At 46.9% G+C, this 18,930-nt stretch overlaps 1 protein-coding gene across 1 annotated transcript; it reads right to left on the bottom strand.

The window, feature by feature from the left end:
* Positions 1-1,151: 1,151 nt before the first annotated feature.
* nedd9 (neural precursor cell expressed, developmentally down-regulated 9) lies at positions 1,152-17,811 on the bottom strand (the record flags this gene model as incomplete). The annotated part of the gene is made up of 6 exons (XM_079232015.1): positions 1,152-2,189; positions 2,525-2,614; positions 2,814-3,986; positions 6,498-6,623; positions 7,469-7,567; positions 17,416-17,811. 6 exons carry the CDS (start codon positions 17,809-17,811, stop codon positions 1,632-1,634), a joined length of 2,442 nt encoding a protein of 813 aa, XP_079088141.1. The 3' UTR covers positions 1,152-1,631.
* Positions 17,812-18,930: the final 1,119 nt, after the last annotated feature.

Below are 18,930 nucleotides of genomic sequence, written 5' to 3'. Positions count from 1 at the left end.
TGTAAATCTCTGAGTTCTGAAATGTTTAAGTCTTGTTTGAGTCTTTTAATGATCGAATAAAAAGAGCGCATGTTTAGTTTCTCTGTAGCTTTCAGCTGCTTCTCATGGTCTTCATCCACACGTTGTTTCACAAAAGCATCAGGAGTTTTGCTTGATTACCATTTCCATATAAGTCTTTTCAACCATAACTTGTGATCTTCCTCAGTTTTTGGGGTTTAGCCGGCGAGGACCACGAGCAGGAAGACCATGAGATGTGGTTGAGAGCGGCATGAAAACACAACATGTAAGCTTTAATAAATGAGCGTGAAAGTCATTCTTGACCTTGGAAATAGAGGTTTGATGAAAAAAACAAAAACAAAAACCTATCTTTATATAAATCTCACAGTCCACTTATCCGATTTTTGACATGACGACAGAAACACTATCTCTGGAGGAAGACTCCAATTTGACAAGAAAAGATCTCAACTCAAGGTCCACTTATTTGGTTTTTCAGCTTGACAAGACAACCGAGCAAACGATGAAAGTACAAGATTTATATCTCAGTGTGAAAGTTCACACTTGATTTGGAAATAGGACGGCAACTGAGCAAACTCCATTCACAGAAGATCATGAGATACAGTTGAAAGCTCTGGGTATAAAAGCTACTTGGTGGACCTTGAGTGCTTTTTTTGTTGTCAAACTACCATTCCCACTTTACATCTCAAATATGAATATCTTGTGTGATTGTTTTCACGGGGCTTTCAGCTGTGTTCCATGGTCTTCATCGCACTCTAGTAAAAAAAAGAAGCATATTATATTTGAATGTCTGTACCACACTTGCCTCAGTGGTGTGCTAAATAAAGTGTTCACCTTGACATGAATACATTTCTGTGGAGGAGCAATTATCAATATTTTTAGATTATTTCTAATTGCCATTTACTTTATGGGTTTTCGAACAAAAGAAATAAATCAGTATTGATCTTCAAAACCCCTATTTGGTTAAAAAAAAGTCTACTGAGTGTGTTTCCTAACATCCAAGACAATATTTTTCTAACGCAAAATAAAACTATTCCACATCAACACTTTGCTCTAACTTTCTCACACGCATTTCTTTCTCAGCTTTAAAAATTCTGTTATGTCATAAAAAGTAAAGGACACAGTCACGTGGTTAAGAACAATCCTTTACTCTGTAGAAGAGCTCCACACACACACACACACACACACACACACACACTCTCACGCACTCACACGCACACACACACTGTACATCGACATTAACGTGATTTACAAGGAGATTTACTGTCGCACGCAGCAGTAAGACACAACGACACTCTACAGGGAAAAGAAAGAAGAAAAAAAATACACAGGACATCTCATAAGGTGCTTCGTAATATGACAGGAATGTTATGAAAAAAGTCGACACAATCCTACAGAGAACACCAATACTGCACCTACATATATATTCATACCGTAATATAAAACAATCTACACAAAAATAGAGCATATATTTACAGAACGGATACTATTTACAACATCCAAAACTTAAAGATGAGCAATATATATATATATATATATATATATATATATATATACTGTAAATATATATTTGTACTAGATTAATGGACACACAGAGTCTGTCTCCTGGGCGAAAGTCACAAGTTGGCCAGTTGCAGCAACTGTTCTTTGAACTGCTGGGCGTGGTGCGAGAGGTCGGTGACCCTGTCCACCATCTCCTGGATGGCGGCCGTGTTCGGGTAGTTCAGGGCGGCCGTCTTGGTGGCGGCCACCACCGTCTTCAGCAGGTCGCACAGCACGTTGCTGGAGTTCATCACGCGGTTGGCCACCTCGGGCGCCGAGGCCTGCCGGGACAGCGTGTCCCCGATGAAGACCAGCTTGTGGGCGCTGAGGATGACGAACTTGCTGTGCGCCACGAAGATGCGCGGGGGCTGCCCGCCGCCGACGCAGCCGAAGAAGGCGTCCACGGCGCCGAGGAGCGTGGCGAAGTGCTGCCCGCACTGCTCCGAGTAGAAGCCCAGTAGCTGGCGGTCCCGGGCGCACACGCGGGCGGAGGGGGGCGGGGCCAGGGGCGAGTCCGCGGAGGTGGCGTGCGAGGCCGGGGGCGGGCCGTCGTGCTGGGGCGAGATCCACTGCGTGACGTCGTTCTCCACCGGCTTGATCACGTCCTGCTCCAGCTTCTTGAACTGGTTGATCTGCGGGGAGGGAGGGAGGAGGAGGGGAAAGATTATTTTACAAAGTCAAACCTCAAATCTTTAGATTGAGTTAAAGTTGCAAAACCAGTGTTTTGGACGTTCGGGCCAAATAAAAACAATCGTTTCTTACTGATTCATCTCAAAAATGAGTCACAGATTATTAAAATGATCGTTAGCTGCTTTCAAAAAGGCCCTAAATCTTTGCCTCCCTGTCCGGTTTCTGTCTCACAAAGTCACACAAAGAGATCATGATGAAGGTCAACACAGAGAGAGAGAGAGAGAGAGAGAGAGAGAGAGAGAGAGAGAGAGAGAGAGAGAGAGAGAGAGAGCCTCACCTGCTCTTGGCCCAGCTGGACTTGACTCTGCTTGATGATGTTTTCTTTGTCCAGCAGCTCCTTCTGCTGACGCTCAAAGTCTTCTTTGCCCTGCGGAGGAAGACGAGGAGGTGAGAAGAGGCGCTCACAGGATTTAAACATTTACAGCCCTCTAGTTTTCGTATTTAAAAATACATTCTGGCCCACACAAATGGACCCAAACCAAGGACTTCAATCACTTAAAAGCATCACTTAGATTGCACAGAATGTTGAAAGAAAACACCACAAACGAAGCCCTCTGAGGATTTACCTGCAGGTGTACGTAGTCGTAGTCCTCCATCCAGCTTTTCACGCACTTCTCGCTGTTGTTCATGTTGTCTTTGTCCGGGCCGGAGGGCACGGGGAACGGCTTGGTCGGGCCCCCGTAGTTGTCGTTTTCGGGCGAGCTGAGCGGGTGCACGGCGTTCTCCTCCGGCGTGCTCCCGACGGAGAACGAGCCGTCGGCGTGCGTCCGCCGGAACAGCAGCTCGGCGCTGCTGCCTATCGTGGAGGCCAGCTGCTTGGCGTCGTCGGGCACCGTCCTGGACACCATGACGAAGCGGTCCAGGTCGTCGCTCTTGTTGTGGTGCTTGCCGGCGGACGCCAGCGCGTTCAGGGCCCAGCTGCAGCTCTCCAGCACCTGGTAGACCTGCAGGAGGATCTGCTGCGAGTCCTCCAGGCGCGCCAGCTGCCGCCGCAGCTTGCTGTGCAGGCTGGAGTCCGACAGGGCCGTGGCGTTGGCCGCGGCCCCTCTGCCGAACACCACGAAGTCCCCGAGGGCGGCGCGGACCCGGTCGAGCACCGCGCGGACGTCGTTGGCGTGGCGCTCCATGAAGGGGAAAGTCCTCCAGTGAGGGGAGGCCGCCATCGACTGCAAGGCGCCGACCGAGGCCTCCACGGCCTGCTGCAGGCGGTGCAGCCGCTGCACGGCCGCGTCCACGTCCAGAGCGAGGCGTCCCTCGGAGCCGGAGCCCGCGGAGGACGAGGAGGTGGACATGCTGCTGCGTGTGCTGCCGGTGCTGGAGAAGGAGAGGCGGTTGACGCCGTCCGTCGCGTCCGCGGCGCCGCGAGCGTCCTGAGCGGCGGCGGGGATGTCGTAGACGCCTTTGCTCCCGTCCCTGTCGGCGGGCGAGGCCCTGTGCTGCTGCGCGGGCTGCATGCCCCGCGGGACGTCGTACACGTCGCTCTGCGACCCCGCCCCTGAGTGGAGGGCGGGCGGAGGCACGTCGTAGATGCCTTCGTTGGCGTTGGGGCGTGGGTGATGGGCGGGGGGCTCCGTCGGTGGGAGGAAGTCGTAATGCGACTGGGGGCTCGGAGCGGGTTTGGGGAGGGCGGGGGGCGGTACGTCGTAGATGCCTTCCTGCTTGTGCTTGAGAGGCTGCGGGAAGTCGTAGTTCCCCTCCTGGAGGGCGGGGTTGGTCCTGCAGGGCGGCACCGAGTAGACCTGCAGGGAGACCACAAGCGTTGGTGCCAACTCACAATCTGTGTCATTCACTCACTGTGTCGTGAAAGCCCACATGGACCCAAACGTTGTGTTTGTCTTTACAAATTAAACTGGAACTGTTTCTTTCCAGCAGCTGAACCTGGTTCAGTTCTGCTCGACTAAAGAGGCTCGACGCTGTGGTTGTTTTCCATCGGGCAGCGTGTTCAGAAATAATCCATCTTTCCTTGTCGATTAGGAACAGGATGCACACAAGTAACCAGGTTACTGAGGTAATCAAAGGACCCTGTGGTAACCTGGTTGATGTAAATCTGTGTGTGTGTGTGTGTGTGTGTGTGTGTGTGTGTGTGTGTGTGTGTGTGTGTGTGTATGCAGCAGGTTAGTAATCAGATTACTCTTTAGCAGTGTTGGGGGTAACGAGTTACAAAGTAACGGATTACAGTACCGTAATTACTATTATAGGTAACGAAGTAAAGTAACGCAATAACTCAAAATATTGGTAACTACACTACTTTACTAGACCTCAGTAACGCGCGTTCCTACGTTACTCAAGACATTTGTACCAGTCCGAAAAGTTCTCTTTTAGTGGTGCGCGAGTCACACGACACTTCCTGCATGAACAACCTATCACAGAACTCCGATTTGAGTGATTTGAGTGACGTAGCCTCTGGTGCGTAGGAGGGAAGCGGGGAATGGATGAGACGGAGACGGAGAGCCCGGATCCAACTGGGAGGTTCTCTCCAGGTTCCCTAGGATTAAGGATATTGCAAAGCAATACAACGCTCCAATACCATCAAGTGCACCTGTCTGTAATGACGTGGAGCTTCTAATGAGGACAAGACACGTCTGGTATGAACGGAATCCCTCTACTGGTGAACTGCAGTATTACAACTGTTAAAGCATTGAGAACGCGCTCTTGCACCCGACATTAGTTAGCGTCAACAAGCACGTATCATTGTACTTTCTGCCTTCAAAGTAAAAGCACTTCCTGTTTACATACTCTTCACAATAAGAGTAAATCATGTAATAAAACAAGTTACAACACTGGAAAGGCTTTCAGCCTGGGCAGTATTGTTCTGACCCCAAGGAGGAACAGGCTGTCGGATAAAAGATTCAAGAGACTTTTACTCATGCGATACAATCGCTATTTTGAAGAGTTAGGGAATAGAGAACAATTATAAACTTCATAGGATATAGTGCACTTTCTGTTTATTTAGGCAAAGATGAAGTGGATTTTCTGTTTATTTAATTGCATTTTCAGTTTCTATTTTTTGGGTTAAGTGCATTTCTCTTTCTATTTTATGGGAAAAAGTGCCATTCATTTTTCTATTTTTCTTAAACCACTACAATGATTCCTATAACAAGCTGGTTTTGTTCTTAGGAGTCGGCCCCCATTTGGTTTAGTGGGGTCTCATGTTTCCAAAAGCCTGTTTTCAATGTGTTATGCTGTCTGACCTGAATGTCCCCACCATACACAGCCTCTTGTATCCTGTTGTTTGTGGATTCTAAAGTGAGGCATATTTCTTTGGTCAGACAGTGTGAACAGGGTTAATGTTCGCTCAAGTTAATGGCTGAGTTTTATGTGCCATTTTGTTTTACATGTTTACAATTACAATGCACTATGTGGAAAGGCTAAGAGATGCCCTTTATTGAAAATAAAGTGATGAAAGGGCCATGATGTTTGTCCATGTATCTTTGCGGTTAATTTGGACATTTGCTTAAAAAAATAGAAAGTAAAGTAACTAGTAGTGAAGTTACTTTTCAAATGCAGTAACTAGTAAAGTAATCTAGTTACAATTTTCAGAAGTAACTAGTAACTTTTAACTAGTTACTTTTTCTGAGTAACTACCCCAACACTGCTCTTTACCCACCCAACCGTATCTTTTTTAATTTTAACTGTACAAGAGACCCCATAATATGATTGTGTCTGAATTTATTTATGACTCATTTAGACGCAACTTTTTCTTAATTTAGAGGCTACAGTCTGATATAAATAACATGAGCACTCTCTCTGCTGTTGCTGTATCAGTGTACAGTCTTTTACTTGTAGTAATCAGATTCTCAGAAGTCGACTGAATGTCAGCGGATTAAAACGGCGGCCTTCCAAAAAATTTTAAACGAAAAAAAATGCAATGAAAAACGATGCGAAGAACACGTCCCGCCGTATTTTGGCTCATTATAAAAACACACTGATGGCGCTCTGCCCGGTCGGTCTGGAGGTCTTCTGAAACCCTAGAGGGTCTGGAAGGAGAAGAGCCCTACGGCCTTGACTTTCTTTCTGTTTGTTTTTGCGCTCAAATGCTGAACCACTCGCGGAGCTTTGGGCTTTTTTTTTGCTGGCAGGCAAAGCTGTCATTAAGTGCCGCCGCAAGAACGTCTTAAATGTGACATTTGATGCATTATCCATTTATCGCAGAGAAATACAAGCGACTGTGTGAATAAATAACTGCAGCGGCGACCACTTCCTCCAGTCAGGCTTTGTTGGGCCGCTCATAGTGGTTCAGGTCTACTCACCCCTTGAGAGGAGGGGGGGACGTCGTAGACTCCTTGCGTCCTGAGGTCCATCTGAGAAGGAGGGACGTCGTAGACTCCCTGGTTTCTGCCGCCGGGGAACATCTGGCCAGGAGGAATGTCGTACACCTGAAACGTGAGCGGAAAATAAACACCAGTGGACCCGTAGCGCCAGTTGTGATCACAACAATTGGGGACAGTGCAGAGAACAGGATGTGTGTGATCAAAGCAACGAATACAAACCTCACGCTGCAGCTCTATTCCTGCTGTGCTGACTACTGGCATTTTGAATTACTGTTTCTATAAAAAAATGAAATGTTTTTGCAGAACAGTGGTGGATCAGAGCAAAAGTTATATATGTGACCTTTTCCTAGTTTTATATCCACAGAACTGTAACTTATTTAAAGAGCAAATCAGTGTCTTTAAACCTCATTTTGTCATGTATTTTTTCTTACTGTTGCCTTCCATTCATTTCTGTGCTGGAGGGATATCATTTGGTTTACCTTAGAAACTCTTGAAACATGTTTGAGTTTAGTAATCCACCACAGTGAACCTCAACTAGGCTTTAATTTCGTTGATAATACAACTTTAATGTACATTGATTGATTAAACAACTCAAAAGAACGTCTCAAGAATCTGACTGATTTCTTTGTATACATACAGATATTAATGGAAACCTGTGGATACCTGAAAAAACATGCCAATATCTAAAACAGAGCACTATGCCTGTTTGTTTTGTGTTTGATGGGCAAGGTGGCCTTTTTCATGCAAAATATTGACATGGATATTGTAAAAAATAAATACATTTAAGTTTGTTTACAATTTAGTCCCTTATGGGTTTTTAAATGGATTGATCAATCCCAGCTAAAATGGCACTTAAATCCTCCTGACTGGTGGTTTTCCCCATGACTAGTTCTAAGTGTGTAGAATCGGTCATGCTGGTGACCTGTGCTGTGGGAACATGAGACACTCACCCCCTGGGATCTACTGGGTGGGACGTCATAGAGGTCCTGCTGGTTGTGCTGGCCGGGGCTGAAGGTGTAGGACTGTCCCACTCTGGTCGGGGTCACCACCTGTCCGGTCACAGGGGGGGGGGGGGAAACTGCTGTCAGAAAAAAAACGACACCTGGGACACAGCAGTGCTCAAGACAAATATAGTCAAGATCGTCAAAATTAAAAAAAAGGAGTCCAAAGTTTGTTTTCTTTTTCTTTCCGACCAACAGTCCAAAAGCCAAAAATCTTCTCTTTACAACGACATAAAGAATCCTGACACAAAATCAAGAGCAGAGAGTTCACTGTGAATATAGAACTACTATTTGCTCTGCTGGAAAAAAAAAACCTTAATCCTGCCCTAATAAAAACAAAATGCAACATTGAGCTGACGAGGCTCAGTTGAGCTATTTCTTTATGTATTTTATTTTTTAAATGAGCAACTGTTTCTGGCTGGTCATCGCAGCGCCGGCTGCGTCGCGAAGTTCTCGACCTGCTGAAGTGATCATCGGGTCATTGGGACTGATGAGCTACTGCGGTGCTTCGTGCTGTCGGATTTAACACACCTGTAAAACATTTTACACCGTGGTGCAGACAGGACTACTGCTGGGAAAAAAAACTAAACACACACACACACACACACACACACACACAACTTGCTCGTGACATTTTTGCCCCCGTTTAATTTGCTCTTTTAGCGCATTTTCCCTCCTCTTTTCCCGTCAGTGCTAATCAGTCCCTCCACACCTCCTAGTCCCAGTGTTTCCACCCCTCTAAAAGCAGACCTCCACGCTGCGTCAGACAGACGGAGGAATGCTGGGAATGTCCCTCCCCGGGCCCAGTGCTCCTCTTCTGCCCCCGCGCACCGCCCGGGCTCAAAAATAGAAACCATACGCACGGCTTCCTGGCAGAGGGGCAAGTCTCCGGGGAGGTAATGAGACTTAAATCCCCGGTTTCCACTCATGACTCTCCGTACAGCCCGAGTTAATATCCGAATACGATCTCCCGTACGTTTATCTGAGCGCGAGCAGTAGGAGCTGTAGCCTCGGCCAACTTCGACTGGGATTAATGTTTCTGGGGAAGCAGCAGCAGAGATGGAGGGGAGGATGAGGGGGTTGTAAAAGAGATTTATAAGAAAAGAAAAAACAGTGGTGGAAAGCGAGAGGAACGGAAAATGAGAGCACGTCGCCTAGTATGGAAAGGAATGCCATTCATCTGAGCCGGAGTCGGACTGAACAGGAGTCCATGTGGTTCTCATAAGTCCGATCTGAGCCGGCCCGCGGTGATTTAAGGTGCCCATTGTTGGCATTCCTGTCCGTGCGTACATCACCCCAACAGGGCCTGTGGGGTCAGAGCTGGAACGCACACCGTCGGCTGAAATAAACCGGAGCGGGAATAAATAGCGCCGCGGCGTCGGGGCTGCTCGCACGCGCCGCCGCTCCAAACACGTCAGGCTGTTTACAGACGGGAATAAAAGATGTGTTTTTATCCACTGTTAAAGTGGAAGTGCAGAGATGGAAACATCTGGATATGAAACATATATATTATTGGGGAATTGGTTGACAAATCAGACCCTTCTGACCCTTATTTCTAACAAAACAGGGAAAAAAGTTCCTATTTAAAAACAATTGGGAACTCGTGTACAGTATTTATTGTATTGCTTTGAATTAGGATGTTAATCAAATTCTTTTTGGAACTACAGTTCCCATATTTTGGATGCTTTGGGGAATGGGAATATTATTTCATGAATTTAGTACATTACAGTTGCTTGAGTTTTTTTTTTAAATCTATATTTGTGAACATTTTAGCAAATGATCGCCATTAAAAGTATGCAGAATTAGCCATTAGCAGCACAGCCACAGATGTACAGACACTGATACTGAAGGCAAGTTCTGGATTTCTAAGAAACGTCTTCTTTCTGAGAGGATTTACGGACGTCTATTTCTGTTCTGAGATGATGACGCTCTATATTCGGGAAGGATTAGCAAGCAGAGTCATAATTGCTATTTCGACATGCATTTCGGAGGTCGGGCCAAATCGGAAGAACTGTTTCGTGCGTTAATGGTCTCCATGTCGGTGTGAATACGCAAGAATTGCGAGCTGTGTTTGACATCATATATTTTCAATGTTTTAAAAATGTGTTTTAAAAAAGAAGGCAGTTAAAACTTCCCGGAGCACGTCAGCAGACACAGCAGATAGAAAGCCAGCCTTTCACTGAGCAACAACAAAGTGATGCTCACGAAAAGGTCACTTCAGCGCGGCTGCTGTCCCTGCGGGTCGAGCTACTGTGCTGATGATGAAGGTGGAGAGGGGGTGAGGGGATCTGGACTCGCTCACACGCAGATGGCAGCGAGGCGTCTGTCAAAGACCTCGCTGACCTTTCTCGCAGGTACACGTCAAGGCTCTGAGTGGCACTCGTCCCACCAGTGGCTCCTCTCAGACAGCTGCCGGATAGCAGAGCAGCACACCGCTCATTTATTTTCCCGCCTCCGCGAAAAATGCTGGCGGGGAAACATTTAGCGCGTCCGAAGACGGGCGATCGGCTCTCAGGATTCCTTTGGCGAGGAGTGACTAAAGAGGGATCGGGTTTAAAGTAGTGTCCAGAGGAGCCAAGCAAGATGCCTTGTTAGCGCTCCTGGGTGAGTGAGTCACGGCTCTCTCAACAATGCAGTGTTGACTTTAGTACCCTGGCCGGCTCGGGTTTTGGCACGTAGGCCTTTCCGGCTTCATGGGGAGTCATTTGAGAGGCGTCGTCAGAGCGTCAACAACGACCTCATGTGTTTGTTCGGTGCTCCCTTAGGTTGGACGTACCGGTGATGCAGCGTGAAAACATTTCACTTCAGCCACCCTGTGTGTCAAATGATGGACTTAAAAAAATAAAAGACTGCTGTTGGTTAGTAAAGAGACAAAATGCATTGCTGATCTGCTGCTGCTCTCGGGCCTTTTGAAAAACGTTGGCCATTGCCTTTTATTAACTTCAGTTTGGGACTACTCAATAATTCCCTTTTAACCTGCTGTAAAATCTCTTTTATCTTCTATTTTACTCTCTTTTTAAAACCTATTCGTGGCTTTTGTTTCCTCCATCTTTTTTTAAATCATTGCATGTAAAGCCCCATGCTCCTCGTGTTGCTTTTGTCCAAATTAATGATTCTGTGAAAGACGTTGGTCCCCTGCAGGTGAGTTAAGGCCCTTTGTGTGTGTGTGTGTGTGTGTGTGTGTTTAACAGGAAATCATCATGTCACACCTTTTCATAGGTTACACACACACACACACACACACACACACCCCCGACGCTAATGGCCCGCTGACACAAACCAACAACCAGAACGAGCTTTTCACTCCAAGGTCGGCTTCATAAAAGACGGCGACAGCGACGTCGACCGTCAAAGAGGCGCTTTATTGCGTCCATCCATCTCCTCCTTCACACCTCCTCGTCTCCGCTCCTCCATCCGCCTGGATGCTGACAGAAAGTCGACCTCCAGCGGGTTTCCACCTCTTTAGCTCCGTCAGCGCCAGCTCACCTTTTTTTTTATGAGCTCCACCCTAAGGGCACCGATCTGAGCACGTCATCACGCACGCATTAGGTAAGAGGGGTGTTTTGTGTATGACTGCATCTCCTAAATGACGGGGTGTGTAGCTGCTCTGCGGTAACCTGCCCTCGTCTGCTTTGCTGAATTACAGCGCGGGTGTTGCGGGGCCGCGACGACATCCTCTTTCCCAGCAGCCACCAGCGCCCGCCTATAAGTGCCAAGCTAATTAAGGCAGGTAATTAACTCGTGAGTCCCGTGAGGCTTTCGAGGCGTCTCTCTGCCACGCGTCCGAGTGGCTAAACCCAAACAGACAGGGGGCTTAATGAGGAGAATTAAAAAAAAACAAAAAAAAAGAGAACGCTCGGATTTTGCCGCTACGAAAGGATCATCGTTCATCCGCTCTGATCAAAGCGGCTTCTTAATCCGGTGGCATGATTATCTGGGGAGAAGTACTGTTGAAAGATGAGTCTGACATTTGGGTGTTTACTTTCGAAGAAAACGACATCAGCAGACAGTTCTGAGAAAATACGAGGATAATGTGAAACGAGAAGTGTCTTGAATGAGCCTTTAGCCTGAATCTCTATAGGGAGCCAGACTAAGAGGCTAGAAGCTCTGTGAGGCTACCGAATGCTAACACTTAGCATGCCTACAATGACAAAGCTAACATGCAGATGTTTAGCAGGTGTGTTGATACCATGTTGTTAACAAGTCATTCGTTTTGAAGGTTTATCAGTCACGAACCAAGTATTTGACAAAGTATTCGCTGGATGGTTCGTCCTCTGGGGAACATGAGCGATTTAACCAAATTTCGTGGCAATCCATCCATTACTTGGTGAGTGGTGGAGCCACTAGTGTGGCTAAATGTCAATATTTCCTGCTTTTCTTTGTCTTCTGTGATGTGAAACTGATTCTCTTTCAGTTGGTTGGATAAAAAAAAAGGCAACTTGAAAATTAAACTTGCCGCCAGCTCACCTCCTACTCTGCTACTTTATCACTCCCTCTGCTTAAAACTTTCAAGGAGAGAACGTCCTCCGTACGCACACACGCCGCAGAGAGCAGATTACTCTCGGTACGACTGATTTATGACCTCCCCCCCTCCGGTCAGGCCTCACGGGCCGACGATTCATCACAGCGGCGACAATGGCGAGCAGACGGGTTTGTCTGAAGGAGCCGACTCGCTCCAGGAAGAAATAACTCACTTATCTGGTGCCGGGATTGTCGTGCGCATGATTAGGCCGAGAAAATATGTCCCAGGCAAACAAACAAGCCATTCATTTCACATAACCTGGTTACATCCAGGAGGGGACTTTTTTATGAAGGTGGATGGCACGTCCACAAGGGCCCCGTAAACGGCCATCAGGGCCACTTCCTCGAGTTGTGTGGGAGTTTATCAATCCTTTTGTTGCACCTCTTGCCTCTTTATGGCACCAACGAGCAGATCGGATCTATGGGTATACGGCACAGCGGCGGGAGGAAATGCCCGTACAAGGAGCAGACCTCACCAAGTCAGGAAGTGGGGGAAAGAAAACGGGCCGTCTGGTAGGAGTAGATAAGGAGCTCGGCGGAGATCTTTGAACTCTGAACCCAACCCGCCTTTGAGAACCGCGGGCTCCCGAGGAAGCCGGCGGGCGTGAAACAGACACACCTTTCAGCGCAGACGAAGGACAATCAGCGGCGGGCCGAGATGAAAAACGGGCCTTTTAAGAGCGGACTGATAAAAGGCGGTACAAGGCTTCTCCGTGTGAGGAGGCCTCTTTGTGAGAGCTCCAGGCATCTGTGTGCGACACGGTCCCAGCCCGGAGGCCTTGAAGGAGGGGGGGGGCAGCTGCATAGCTCACCCTCCCAGGAGGGTCACCCAGGGACAAGGCCGCCAGCATCAAACAGCCAGGCAGGAATGGAGCGGCAAAAACCTCAGCGTGCCTTTTATGTACCACATGAAGAGAAAGCAACCCGGTTGCCAATCTGGATTTGCACTGATTTTGGCATTTGCAAACCCACAGGGAAGCGCGTGCACGCATGACTCTGGACAACACACAGCACACGGTGGCGAAGGACATGCAGGAACCGTTCTCTGCGGGGGGGTGAGGGCTTTAGGGTAACATGAGAGGGGATTATCGGTCCAGGAAGCCCATGTCGGTCTCCGTAATCATTTTGGGAAGCGAGCGAGTGTCACCTGACAACAGGAGAATGGTTGTTCCCCCCCATCAGCTCCATTGGCCGATTTAGACGGCATGCAGGGTGAGTCCACGCTCCGCGGACCCGTCATCAATACTGCTGCGAGAGGACGAGCAGTAGTAAACAGTTTGGGTGTTTTGAAGAGCAAAGGTCACGGCTTGGATTTCATGTCAACAGGCGTGAGTTTCAAAGTGGAAGGAGCCACTTTAAAGTCCCCCGGATGATTCTAATTTTATTCCAGGTTTATATTGTGGTCATCAGTTCGGCTTAATCTGGCTTTTTGGCCATTAGTTGGCCACTGTTGTTACTGTTGCTATGGAGAAGAGGCTACAACAAAACACCACACTGTAAACTTCACTGTAAACTGAGTAGCAGTAACATGCCATGCTTTATGTCCCAGATGTTTTACATTTATTCTCCCAAATAACAAGATGTTTTTTGTTAATTAACTATAATTAAACGAAGGATGTGTTGAGGTCAACCCGCTTCAACATTCTTGAGTGAAAAGATGAAATGCTATATTTTGAAAGGAGCCACCCTGATTAAGGCAAGAAGCTAAAAAAGGAAACTTTTGGGGAACTAAAGCTCGCTATGTTGGAGAAGAGTCTTGTGTCGAAGGTGGACGGACTTTCATAGAAGCCCAAACGTATCCGTTACCTCACATAAAGAAATAAAACAGGTTAATGCATCAGCAGCAGCAGTGATTGCTAACAGCTAGTCTCCTCGTGTAAAGTCTTTATGCATCTTTGACTTCTTACCAAAGAGCTAAATTACTGCCTAGAGTATCTTTGAATAGACGATTCAACCACATTCATGTCCATCCAAGCCTTTGTGGGCAACACATTTACATTGTCGATGAAAAAAAAAAAAGGGGGGACTTTAAACTTTGAACCCCGGACGCCCAAAATATCTCCTTCAACGTCCGCCCTATAAACCCTGAACTGGATATGTTGCCCGTGGCCACAGAGGCCGATGGCGCTTCTGTCCCACAGGCGGATACGTCACTGGAAAAACAACAGAGCCGTGTCTGAACTCCGCGAAATACACCAACACAGTCAGAGTCGCTCTATTTAATAGACAGGAACCACCGCCGGAAAAATAAAATAAACTGCACCACTTTGATAACCAAAGATTAGAGGGAAAGTTAAACGTCCAAGATTAATTTAATCTCTGCAATAACATGATTACAGCCCAACGCACACTGTCATTTGATTTTCCATGTTATTGCCGAAGCTTCTTCTTTTAACTTATTTAATCCCGCTCCTCTCGTGGCCCCGGGGCTCGTTAGCGGTAACGAGGTGCTGCTTGGCGGAGTGCAGGTTGATTGGCAGGTCTCTTCCTCTCTGACTGACTCTATCACACAGTCAATCGCTGCAAAGTCCTCTAAGCCTTCGGGCGCCTGCTGCCTATTTACCTACTGGAAACGCATACCGGGGCTCATTTCTATGATGGCTGGAGCTGATTTGATAAAAAGAAAAACACCTCTTGGGATTTCAAAAGCTCATCCAGCATGTAATTACTCTCCGTCTCCTGGAGGGATGATCTGGTCTGAGGTGCTAAAACTAGTTAAGCGGTTGAATGAACAGGAAAGATCTTCCCTCCTGTTTAGGCACACACTTGCCGATGACTTCATCTTTATAATGAAGCAACACTGGGCGCACACTTATTGACTGGTGCGTTTTTTGTTTGTTTTTTAAACCAAGATGATGCAGATTTTGCTGAACAATGGCCACAAATGACAACTTTTGGGGGATAAAAGGAGATAATGAAATGTAGTTTAACAGTAGCACAAAAAGAGAGGAGTCAACATCTTTAAACTACCAGCTTCACCTAGCTTACCCCAGCTACCATGAGCCAATTTGATCGAGGCATCACTTATTGGCCAACGGATCAGTTAACATTTCCTCCCATGAATACATGAATTAAATGGCAATGGCGCCTTGATGCATGGGCTGGCAGCGAAAGGGTTTTTGAAAGGTTAAATAGCAACTAATATGGATTAAAGCAGGATACTTGGTGAGATAAAAAGCATGTTGTGACTTTTGGAAACTATTACATTGATCTTTTTCTCAATACATTGCGACTCCGGGAGTTATTGGAAATGTTTCAGTCACATGAGTTGAAAGCAACCCTACGCCGCCACCACTGGGATTTCATTCTACAAATAGTATAATACGACTAATAGTGTAGCCTGATGTTTACCGGCAACCGTGCAGAAATACCGCGTTTCAACTCAATGAATAGACAAAAGAAAGTTGATTTATAATTCCAGTGTTATGAATGAAGCTTCAAACGACTTGAGCTCTACTTCTACTTTAGAAAAGCACTCCATGGACTATTTTGCTGTCCATTATCCAAATGACACACCATCCAGTGGGTAAAACAAATGTACACAATGGAAACGCTGCTAGGGGGATCAGCTCCATGCCAGGTGTAATGGGTTGGCCAGCCACTCTGTGTGTAGCATTCAAATCCCCCCAAAAAACGACTTTCAGGCAGCTGGGCTTCACCAAAATCTAAAAAACAGCTCTTTGCTGTTTGCTTTTCCACAAGTTCCCATATTCACTGCCCATCTGTGGCTTAGACTGGCTCTGCTGCACACCGTGTGCCAATATACATATAAAGCCAAATGGGAGCTCTGCACAAAACACTACCCTGCTCTGTGGTAAGCACCGGGCCCGGCACACCCTGTCCACATTTCACATCGCAGACCCACAATCTCTCCGGCCCCTCGGCTCCCCGTGTGTGCAATCACACTGATGAGAGTCGTGGCAGACGGGCGTAAATGCCATGTCCCGTCACATCTAATGACCCCACGCCTCGCCAGTGGAGGCCACATTCACCAGAGTTTATGTTTCAAATCCTCTCTGATCCCAAAGAACCGCCTCCAGAGGTCAGCGAACGCACCGCTCGCCATTTTGTTCTTTTCTCGAAACTTCCATTTGTTATTTTTCTATTTATCTGTAGCACTTCTGTAAATCGTAGGCTTTGGGGTTTGTATCTCCACTAGTTTGTGACAATAAATACCCAATCACAAAATTGATGGAAGCCCAAATCCTTTGGTGAAATGTCAGTTTAAACGATTTGCTGATTAATTGACATTCATCAAAAGGCATTTGGCCGCATTTCCAGCTTTTCCAAAGTGAGGATTTGCTGCTTTTTCCCCGTTTATATCATTGTTTTTGGGGCTTTGGACTGTTGCTTTGACAAAACAAGATATTGTAAGCCGCTTTTTTTCCTACTTTTTATTGACTAGACAGCCAATAGTCCACAGCTGTTCCTTCTAACCAAACCCCTCGGCAGCTTGTTTCCCTGCTACTTTAAGAAAAGCCTAAAACCATGGACCAGATTTGGAAGCGATGAATAATGAAAACCCCATTTGACAGATTTACTGATAATTAGGGGACCCTAGGTGCTCTACAGCTCATGTGACCTTGATATGAATACCAGACCCTATTGTCCTTGATCTCTAACGAATCCGCAACTCCTTGCCTTTAAAAAAACAAACATATTTTCTGCATAAATATGATCAAAAGTCAAGAGTCTGAGCAAAAAAGAATACTTTAAATTGTATTGTTCGGTGCCTTCCCATCATGCCACAGAGTAAAACTGCACATCTTTAGAAAGATTACGACCTAAATCACCTAAATCTGCAATAGTAATCACAATAAACACAAGCGTTTACATGTTAGGAAGCATATTCAGTCCAAAAAAAGTGTTTTTCGGTTCAGAAATTGAAAAATGACCTACTTTGACCTGAATCTTACAATACACGTTCATTTACATGTATTGTAAATGACCGTCTCCTTCCGCATGTGTCATCAGACGCGCTTTCAGACAAGTCTGAGGACCAATGAGATCGCAGGACCTCGAAACGCCCCAAACAACAAACAAAACAAATCCGGTTCCTGCTTCGCAGTGCGAGACACCAATGCTGATCAGACAATGCTCACTGTTACTCACACAGCCTCGTAGGTTACAGGGAAGTTACTTTGAGTGAAATCCGCCATTGCTAGGGGTAAAAGTAAACCGCCACGTATCTTCTCACAAGGGTTACAGTACTTTAGCAATTTAAATTAATTAGATCGGAACTGTGGATGAGGAGATATTACAGTTTTAGTTTTAAACAAACACACTTCTCATCTCCGTGAGATCAGAAAAAAGTGGGTCGGGCTTATAAGGTTAAATGTGGCCCAAGGAAGATGCGAGCCCTCCTTCTGTCTCACCTTGCTCGGGGTGTTATCAGCAGCGAGGATACTCCGCGGTGGGACTTGGTAGATGTCTTGTCCCGGTGGGACTTGGTAGATGCTCTGTGGACTCTGCTGCTGTGGACTCTGGATGGACGGTGGCACCTGGTAGATCCCCTGAGCGCCCCCAGAGCCGGCCTTCTGCTGATACGCCGAGCTCTGGGGTGGAGGCTGGGCAGCGGCGGCCTCGAACATGGGCCCGATCAGCAGCTTGAGGCGATTGCCGGGGGCGATGCCTTGGCGGCCGTGCAGAGAGCAGAGCCACCAGCCCTCCAGGCCGCCCGTGTTCTGCTCGATGACGGTGAGGATGTCCCCTTTGCGGAAGGCCAGCTCCTCGGGGGACTCCGGCATGTTGTCGTACAGTGCTTTGGCCATCAGGTTCTGCAGAAAAGAAAGAATGGACATTCTTGAGTGGAGATCTTTGCTTCATTTGAGCAGAAATATGCCGGTAGCAACCTCCCATCACACACTGTCAGCTTTCAGGACATTCGTTTTAACATAAAAAGGTACAGAGCTACATTGTACTTATTTGTTTTCAAGCAAAGAATAAGATGAGAAGATCGATGCCAGTCTCATTTCTCACTACTTTAAATATAAAGCCACTTAGCTTAGCATAAAGACTGGAAACCGGGGGAAGCGGCCAGCCTTCCTCTGTCCAGCCTTCCAACGCTCACCAATAAACACATTCAATCATGCTTGTTTGATTCATACAAGAACAAAAGTGTAAAAGAAGACACGTTGTGGTTCTGTAGTCTTGATGCTAAGCTAAACATCTACAGTCTGTAGCCGAATATTTAGTGTACAGACAGTGGTGTCAATCTCCACACAAAACAGCCAAACTATTCCTTTAAAAACACTAAGAACGCGTTCACGATCAACTTATCTACGGCCGCTTCAAAACGCTTTGGCGAATGACATGCTGGTGAACTGTTCTCTGCACTTTCCCATCGGCCCACAGCTCCCCACCAGATGCCGTTTCAGACCAATCTGAACTTGATGGGATTTTCTCAGCCGCTCTCGCCGCTCCGGGGCACAGCTCTCTAAAAGGGCCAGTGAGGGCTGAGGGATAATGACTTAAAACCACAGATTTTGGAGATAGGAAAACCCCCAGAGTGTGCCACTTCTGTGTCTGAGAGGGGCATTTAAAGACTAATTGCCTCAGTAAATACATAAGTCTTTTCCCTTTAGCCTTTATTCATCCATGGAGGGAGTTAATTGAGTATGAACGCTCCACTTCAGCTGCTCCGTACGCGCATAATGACAAACTGTTCAGCACAGCAACAGCCCTGTGCTTCATATGTAAGCTCCATAAATACAATTAGGAGATTAACCGCCTTGCTCAAGGGCACTTTAACGTTAGATACTGAGGGAAAGGAGAGCGCTCGGTTTTCCCAGCTTCTGTATCTCGTGCGAACAACTCAACTAACATTTCTTTTTGCAGCAGCAGCACCCAGCCGGATGGGATGGGCCTGGTGAAGACAATAAAACAATAAC

This window comes from Taurulus bubalis (genome assembly GCF_910589615.1).
Source record: "Taurulus bubalis genome assembly, chromosome: 16".
In the NCBI taxonomy this organism is placed as follows: Eukaryota; Metazoa; Chordata; class Actinopteri; order Perciformes; family Cottidae; genus Taurulus; species Taurulus bubalis.
The sequence above is the reverse complement of the archived record's forward strand: the minus strand, read 5'-3'. Positions and strand labels throughout refer to the sequence as shown.